Source organism: Tripterygium wilfordii, chromosome 8 (assembly GCF_013401445.1).
Source record: "Tripterygium wilfordii isolate XIE 37 chromosome 8, ASM1340144v1, whole genome shotgun sequence".
In the NCBI taxonomy this organism is placed as follows: Eukaryota; Viridiplantae; Streptophyta; class Magnoliopsida; order Celastrales; family Celastraceae; genus Tripterygium; species Tripterygium wilfordii.
Genome location: NC_052239.1, coordinates 5,018,954 through 5,028,286, shown reverse-complemented (window position 1 = coordinate 5,028,286; position 9,333 = coordinate 5,018,954). Strand labels below are relative to the sequence as shown.

Genomic DNA, 9,333 nt, shown 5'->3' with positions numbered 1-9,333 from the left:
ATCAAAAACACAATGTTGACTAGACACTAAGTCTTGGTCCAACACAAACAACGACCATTTAGGGGTTGGGCCATAGATCTGATAGGGAAAATTTATCCCCCATCGTCCAAACAACATACTTTCATTATAGTAGCCATAAATTTCTTTACCAAATGGGTTGAAGCAATATCTTTGAAAGAAATAACCCATGAAAGCGTGGTTGATTTCATAAAAAACCATATTATATACAGGTTTGGGATTCCCCAAACTATAATGGTTGACCACGGGACTTCACTTAATGGATAAAAGGGTAAAAGGCTTCCTGGACGAATTCGACGTCCAGCTAGTCAAGTCAACCCCTTATTATACTTAGTCTAATGGACAGGCTAAATCATCCAATAAAGCTCTAAAGAGTATTATAAGGAAAATGATTAAACAAAATGCCAGACAATGGCATGAAACTTTAATACAAGCATTATGGGCATACAGAACGAGTCCTCGCTCAGCTACCAATGTCATGCATTTTCAGCTAATATATGGACAAGAAGCGGTCTTACCTGTAGAAATAAATATGCAATCAATGCGGATAGCCTTACAAAATAATTTGAGCGAAGAAGATTATACAGAAGCTATGATACAAAATTTATTAGAATTAGACAAAATTAGACTAGATTCACTTAATAGGATTGAGATACAAAAGAGAAAAGTAGCCAAGTGTTACAATAAGAGAATAGTGGCTAAGTCATTCGAACAAGAGGAATTAGTATGGAAAGCTAGATTGCCTCTCGACATGAAAGATCCAAAATATGGAAGGACCTTACCTAGTAGAGTCTGTATTGCCTAATGGTGCATATCATCTGAAAGACATGGATGGAGATGTACACATGAAAAAATATATCCCACCAGTTTGCGAACATGAGAATATGTAAAAAAAAATAGAAAAAGATAAATTGTTCACTTGGAAAAATGAAACCACCTACCAAGAGAATAATAGGCCGAATTAACTCACAATAAGAAGGTTTAAGGCGTTCGTACGGCCGATTGATACCACCGATATCACTCAAGATTTTTAGAGATGTAAAACCTCAAGAAACCTCAATAGAAACACAAGGAAACATGAGGTAACGTCAAAACTAAGCCAAACAAACATATTGAACTCCCTTGGAAAGAAGCAACACTTCTGGAAGAAAAAGGACTATTAATGGTGGCAAGCGCTAAATAGTTGACATGGTCGGGACACGATCATGCGAACAAATTAACTTCCCCCAACGGAACTTCAGAAGGATCTAAGGAAAAGAGGAGAAGGAATGGCTTGATGAGTATAGAGTTCAGAGGGAGAATCAGGTTTAGAGAATTAAAAGTTGCATTTATGAGATGTTTGAATGCTTGGTGTGTTAAACCACTCACCAAAGTAGAAGCTAAAATGCCAAAAAAAATATCATTATGATTATGAACCAGGTACATTGAAGAGGCACTTGAGAAGTAAATGAATAATATTGGAAAATGGTTCTAAGAGAAAATAGTATAGGAAAATTCACAGTTGTAAATGCAGCTTAAAAAAGGAAGAAGTTGTGTCTACATGAAGCCTTTGCCAAGCACGAGAAACCATGTCATTGTCAACAACTAGTTCAGTTGAAGTGCTAGCCTCATTTAAAGCTCTAAATTCCTTGGTAAGTCTTGAAGCTGTCTCTAATTTTCTAGCCAAAATCTGTTGCAAATCTTCTTTCTCCTGCTGGATCCTCTCAACTTCATGTTGGACGCCATTCTGCTTAGTCCTCAGAAGCTCTAAGGTAGAATCTTGGACAGCGAGAGCGTCCAATAATCTCAGGATAGTCTTCTGCTTGGCATTAATCGCATTAGACGAATAACTCTGCCAAAGTTGTGACAAGCTGAATCTAGCGGTATTTCTCAATAAGAGCAAGAATCTCTTGCACACCATTAGATATTAAAAGACGTGCACTCAGAGGAAGACTATTGAGTACAATAGCAGAAGGCATAGAAGACTCTATCAAGCCAACCCGCATGAAATTTTCAGGCAAAACGGCCTGAGAAAGACTAATGTCGAGAAATGCAACATACATGGCCATAGTGTCACGAGCTTCGTCCATATTGATAGCTTCATAGGAGTCAAATGAGAATTGGGGGGTGCAAATTGCAGCTGACTCCAGTTCAAGATCCAGCTCGAGGCACGACGCCTTAAAGATCCTTCATCCTAGCCAAAAGAAAAGGTTAGACCTATTTATTGAAAGAAAGTTCATGCACATATAATTTTAGCTGTGAACCAGGAGAAGAAGTCGTATGATGAGTTTGGAATCTCTGCAAAACATAAAAAAGAGGCTATTAGCTTCTAAACTTTAAATACAGGTCATAGGAAAGCAGAGAAATACCTTGCAACAGGCAATGCTGGTTTAATCGTCTATAGGCCATTTACCACGTCTTGAAGGGCCAATCAAATTAACCAATGGATGAGCAGGAGACAGAGCTTCAAAAAGACCAAATTCAGAGGCCAAGCAAAGGTGGCCAACAAAAGAAGAAAACAAATAATGTCTAGCCTCAAACCAAAAGGTCTCAAAGATAGAATGAATTGACAAGGAACCAATTATGGGAGGGAAAGCAGGAAAGGAAGAAAAAAGAATGTCAGACTCAGAGGAAATAATGGTAAGCTCATTGAGAGTCAAACAAGGAAAACGTTCAATAGAATGCATGTTGCAGCTATAAAACAAGGGAACAGACCATGCCTGAGAAAGCCCAAATTGGCCTGCAACAAAATTAGGAGAATAGATCTCCACACCCCTTCTTCCCTCCAGAAAATCATTAAAAAGTTCGCGCCCAACCAAGAATTTATGCCAAACTAGAACAATTAATTCGTAGTCTTCTAAGGTAGGATCAAAAAGGGGAAAAACAAGAGGAGGATAGTAATCTCCAACGAAAAGAAAATGTGGTTAAAATCTAAGAGTAGAAAAATGAACAAAAATTCTTGTAATACGAGGTTAACAGAAGACACATGACCAAAGATGCTACCTGGATGCTCAATGTCTCTGGGAGCAGCACCAAAGAAAGGAAAGTAGGCCTTAGCCAAAGTTGAACAATCTAAGAGGGCCCGACACAATTAAGTCCTGCCTAGAGTGTAATTGTTCAAGCAAGATGGCCAATCCTTTATACAGTGCAACCAGGACGAATGAAGATAAATCAAAGTGGCGCCTATTGGCAATATCACCAACCAAAGAATATTATCCCGTTGCAGACTCATAAGACATACTTGTAGAGCTAGTAATAAATAAAGAGAGTTCGTTTGGACCTGGATGGCCTAATTGGTTGTTGGAGAACCAACGCATAAGGGAACGATGGGAAGAGAAATCAAAAACTCTGGAGTTCCATCTTTTAGATTCAAAACGTGTATGGGCCGAAATAGATTCACACAATAGAGAAAGATGAACAAAGGCACCAAGATCACGCAATGTAATGGTCATAGGACCGACCGAGAAGATGAAAACATTTTATTCTGAAGACCAAAAAGACAATGCTATGGAAACAACACGGGATCATACATAGGAGTATATAAAGAAACCTCTAGGAAATTCAAGATATCAGCTACCCTAAAAATTTGTTATGTTGCTTCAACAGCAACCAGGCACTGATACCATAAATATAATAGATTGTCCTCGACAGGCCAAGTGCCAATGGCATTGGCATCATAAAGCTTAGCAAAAGAAAATGGCACGGTAAAACGCAAGCGCTGTGAAGAAGGAAATAACCGAGCCGAATTCAAAGAGTCCAAGGCGCTTAAGAGGATAAAGGCAGAACCTAGGAATCTATTGGCTTGTCCAAGGTGCCTGAGAGGGTAAAGGCAAGACCTAGGAATCTATTGGCTCTTGCAGAGAAGATAATGTCAGCAATAACAAAAGGGTCTTGCAATAGTTCAAGAAATCTCTCAACGGTTAGGAAGGCAAGAAGCGAGAAAGAAAACAAAGAGTAAAATAATAAGTAATGAGTAAAAGCCTAATTTTATAGCCTAAACAAGTTACCCATATAGCAGTAACCGCCTAATTAATGGTACAAGCAGTAGCAGAAAATACGAGAAAGAGGTAATTATTATGTCCCATGTCTCACACCATGGTTTTCCATGATGGCGTAAACCCATTATAAAGCTGTTACGTAAGCCAACAAAGCATTAAGTGGGAAGTAGTCAAGAAAAGAAAGCCAAAATTCTATGGAATACGAAAATTAAAATTAGTTAGTAAAAAAGTCTAGCTAGACGAATGACGCGCTTAAACAGATTACATAATTGAACGAATACGTCCAAAAGATCAAATAGCAAAATAGAAAATTATGACGAGGATTCAGCTCCTTTGACTCGTTCTGCAATAGTCTTCAAATTATTCCACTAATTAAGAATGTCTTGTTCCTCCTCAACCAAGGTGGCCAAATTAGCACTCAAGTCGGTTCGGCCAAGACCCTCTAATTCGGAAGGAACCCTTTCAGTCTCTTTTTTCTGCTGAAGTTCTTGCATCTACCTCTCACATTCTAGAATTTTGGAATTGTTTGCTTGCACCTCTTCACTATATTTTTGAAGGTTGCCTTCATGAGCACGAAGAGCAAGGTCAAATCCATCTGAGTAGATATAGCCAAGTTGTTTGACCGAAAGGCAATTTGTTGGTCGTTGTACCGCTTAACAAGAACATGCAACTCACTACCTATACCACGAAGAATGGACCTGTCGCTTAAAGAAAACTTCAGAACACTAGATGAAATTTGGGCAAACATGGTTGAAACTACATCTAATTTATCCAAGTTTTCTAGCAATCTAGCTTGGGATAAAGGAAGGTCCAAAAAGTCTAGCAAAGAGTTCATAGCTTGAAATATGTCATCCCGGCTAACAGCACTGGCTGAACGCTTTGAGGAGGATGAAGTTGAGGAGACTTGATCTTATTTATCTATAAAAAAGATCAACAAGAGAGGCTAAAATAGCATAATAGTCCTGGAAAAGAAAATAAATCAAGAAGAATAGGGGTTATAAAAGTAAGCATGGGCTAATATAGGTGTCTCTAAAATTCCAAAATACGAATTCAATAGAGCCATCCAAACCTCAGAATCTTGGATGATTGGTGATAGTTGAAGGAGATGGTGAAATTACTTTAGCATTGATCTGTGCAAGTACATCCTGTATAATAAGCTATAGCACTATTAATGATTATGGCCCATCAATAAATGGAAAGGATATAAGTCATTACACTACAAATACCCCAGGTTCCTGGGCTATTGCAGACACATCTTGAAGAAGCACTGACTGAGAGGGATCGTCAAGGACAGGAACATCTTCAAAAGCAATGATAAATTCCTCTACTTGAACATCAGAAGAAGGCAACAAAAGATTGCAAAGAAGCTTTGGTACTGCCTGAGTTGGCCCGTATGGTCAACCTCAACATTCTGATTGTCAACTCCCTCAGGTGGATCTGAGACAATGGGAGTAGTAGAGATATCTTCTGAAATGTCTGGTTGAATAATCCGAAGAAGGGTGGTAGGTAAAAGAGCTGACAAGGGCACATCATCATTACCCTCAGCATCAATATTGGTACTGGGATGGGCAGCACCCTCTTCAAAGCACGAACATTTCATACCCCGATATCAACAAAATAGTTAGAGATCAGTCATTACATTCAAAATGGTAAAAGGTTACAAAATGACCTCAAGTACCTTAGGAGTATGAGATGTCCCTTCCGCTGGTGTAGGCCGTTTCCTACGAATCAAAGGTTGCTCCTCCAATATTTCATCAGGAGAAGAAGTTCTAAGAGGAGAAGAAACCCTGGAATTACTATGAGTACCAGCCATAGTGTATTGAACTGTTGGAATTGGCTGAAAATTCTCTATAGGGGGAACAAAACGAGTTTCAGCCTGAGTAGCAGAAATACTGATGCCAACGTTCTTTTTCATGGATTTGGTGGGTTTAGAAGGGAGAGAAAGATTAAGTGTGGAAAATGTAGGATTGGCTAAAGTTTGGAAAAATCTAGAACGAACAGATTTGTAATAAACCTAAAAAATTGGATGTGTATCTGCATGACTAAAGAATGCGAAAAGCAAGAATTTGGATGAAAGATAAGTGTAACGACCCATCCCACACACCCACCCCGCAGTAATGGGCTGTGCGTACAAGCCGGGCCCATGGGCCGCTACCCCCAACCCCTCACCCCCTCGCAAGGCAGGCAGGTTGTTGCTAGGTTTCGAACCCTCCACCTAGCCTTTAACATAGTGCCTTTGGCAACCTATGTCACCAACTAAGCCACGGCTTAGTTGGTGACATAGGTTGGCAAAGCCACTATGTTAAAGGGAGGTGAGGAGTTCGATTCCTACCTTCAACAACCTACTCCTTGCGAGGAGGGAAGGGTTGGACTGTCTGGGCCATGGCCCAGGGAAGTACCTACGGCATGCCTACTGGGCTGAGAGGTCCAGGGAGGTGGGTGGGGAAACTTGTAAAAAGGCAGTTTTTATGTAACGACCCATCCCACACACCCACCCCGCAGTAATGGGCTGTGCGTACAAGCCGGGCCCATGGGCCGCTACCCCCAACCCCTCACCCCCTCGCAAGGCAGGCAGGTTGTTGCTAGGTTTCGAACCCTCCACCTAGCCTTTAACATAGTGTCTTTGGCAACCTATGTCACCAACTAAGCCATGGCTTAGTTGGTGGCATAGGTTGGCAAAGCCACTATGTTAAAGGGAGGTGAGGAGTTCGATTCCTACCTTCAACAACCTACCTGCCTTGCGAGGGGGTGAGGGGTTGGGCTGTCTGGGCCATGGCCCAGGGAAGTACCTACGGCATGCCTACTGGGCTGAGGTCCAGGGAGGTGGGTGGGGAAACTTGTAAAAAGGCAGTTTTTATGTAACGACCCATCCCACACACCCACCCCGCAGTAATGGGCTGTGCGTACAAGCCGGGCCCATGGGCCGCTACCCCCAACCCATCTTAGTTGGTGACATAGGTTGCCAAAGGCACTATGTTAAAGGCTAGGTGGAGGGTTCGAAACCTAACAACAACCTGCCTGCCTTGCAAGGAGGTGATGGGTTTGGGGTAGAGGCCCATGGGCCCGGCTTGTACGCACAGCCCATTACTGCGGGGTGGGTGTGTGGGATGGGTCGTTACAGTGCGTGTGAGATAGTACTCTCAAAAGTGAGATCCAAGAATTACAATCTAGTTGAACTCAAGTATCATTAAGTGAGATGTTCCAGTTGAAACAAAACCTTAAGGGTAATGAAAGTATGTTCTTGTTCAATAACAGTTAGTCAAACTAATAGAACTTGCGAAACAATTAAATAACAATAAAAAACACACCAGAATAATGAGAAAAACCCAACAGGGAAAAACCTCGAGTTTATCAAGCGACTAACCTTGAAAATAATCCACTATACCAATAAAGATTAACAGGATCTAACTTAAGATACCTCGTACATTAAGTATTCAACGTTTGTTTTCTAAACCCCAACAAGTACGTTAGCTAGACAATCTTTGGGCTCAACCAAAGTACCCGTGTTGAGAAGATATTGTTTGGCACACCACCAACGAGTAACACAGTCTACCAAGAGCTATCTTACGCCAGTCTTATTCTCCAACACAAACCAATGAACCATGAAACAAAATAACTCCGAAGCTTGATAAGTGTTTGCAGCGAAACTTGAGTGTTGCGAACAAATGAGATCAGACAATGTGCGCAGGAGCAAAGCTTTTGGAATAAAGTCCCAAAAAGGGGTGCAAACGCAAAAAAGAAATTGGCCTCCAAGGGGTGCAAGCACATGACGAAGAAATTGTAAAAAGGCTATTGAATTAAAATGCTATGAAACGAAAATTACATGCTCTTTTTGAGTCTTTGATTGATCAGACTTTGTAAAATCTAAAATCTAGACTTATATACATGTTCTATAAAACTGTTAAAAATGATATTTACAATTGAATCCGTTGGATTGTTGCCAAGTGTCTCACGTTCTTTTAACTACTCACTAGTGCTGAATAACTTATTCTTCCTTGGTTGACACATGTCCCCCACGTCCTGGTGTTGTCATGTCTCTTATGGGCATAACTCCCATGTTGTCCACTTTCTCCACACGTTAAGGTGTTTGGATAACTACCATGTTTGATCGATTTACTTTGTTCAGGCACTCAACTCATCCAATTACTGTCTTATGTTCGTCGTTCACTTAGTCTCCACTCAGTTAACTAAATGACCTCCTTATACCACGTTGTAGATAGACATTTTTTATATCTAACAATTACACCCCCAATACGTCTTGATTAAATTCTTTTGATTAAGCCGTATTCAATTTTTTGGACATTCTCTGACCTTGTATTATTGGGCCTTATATTTTCGTTATGACCTAACATTAAATGCTTGGCTTGTCTTTCTCTTTACACTCTTGTCATCATATACGACGTTGATCTTGGATGATAGCTATTTGCAGGCTGAATGGCCCTACTTTTGCCATGTTGGCAAATTCAAATATCTTGATTTCAATCTGATCACGTTAACCATCACATTACTCTATTTGGTTAATCGTGCCACTTTCTTCGTATATCGTTGCCCTCATACTCACTTTTTCTTTTCTTTTTTCGGACTTTTACTTCCTCTTCTTCACCACCTTGCTTTTGTAATTCTCGTCGTTTTCATACTTCCTAAGCCCCTTAACCATGGTGAAATCTTCTTCATCCAAAGCCAAAAGGACCTCTTCTTATCAAGATTACCATTCTGCTTTGAACGCAACTATTATTGAATCTGATTATCTCTTCCCCCCGAACCTGAATCTGGCAATTCTGCCTTGGCCCTGCCTTTATGGATGGGGACACTATTTCTACATCTCCTTTGGGTCAACTCTTTCCACTTATAGGCTCTTTACCCTTTACAAAGCCTATTGAATTTGGTCTATTGTGTTTACCCAATGCCATTCGTACTTGGCCTAAACATGACAATGCTTATCAGACTTGGTATCAACACATTGTTAACATACTCCTTCGCGTGCAATACTCACTCGAGCTGGTATTCTAGACTTACTCCAGTTTTGTATTTCTATTCATGTTTATAACTCACACCTTTTCCCTATAGCTTTTTGTTTTTGGTCTTCTGAATTTAATACTTTTGTTTTCCCTTTGGGGACCATGACAATCACTCTTCGTGACCTAAGTGCTTTGACTGGCTTGTCTCCTCTAGGCGAGACTATTTCGGCCAATCTCACTTATTCTACTGTTGTTCCTTCTTTAGACAAGTATGCATTTTCTTCTTATTCAGCCCTCGTGAATGCTTTTTCTGATCATTCTATTGAGCCTACATTATCTGCGTTCCAAACTCCCAACCAATTGTGGGATATTCAACTTGC

General features: G+C 40.5%; 1 protein-coding gene across 1 annotated transcript; it reads left to right on the top strand.

Moving 5' to 3' along the window:
• The first annotated feature begins 406 nt into the window (after positions 1-406).
• LOC120003576 lies at positions 407-823 on the top strand. The gene has a single exon (XM_038852597.1). The coding sequence runs from the start codon at positions 407-409 to the stop codon at positions 821-823; it is 417 nt and encodes a 138-aa protein (XP_038708525.1).
• The last annotated feature ends 8,510 nt before the right edge of the window (positions 824-9,333 follow it).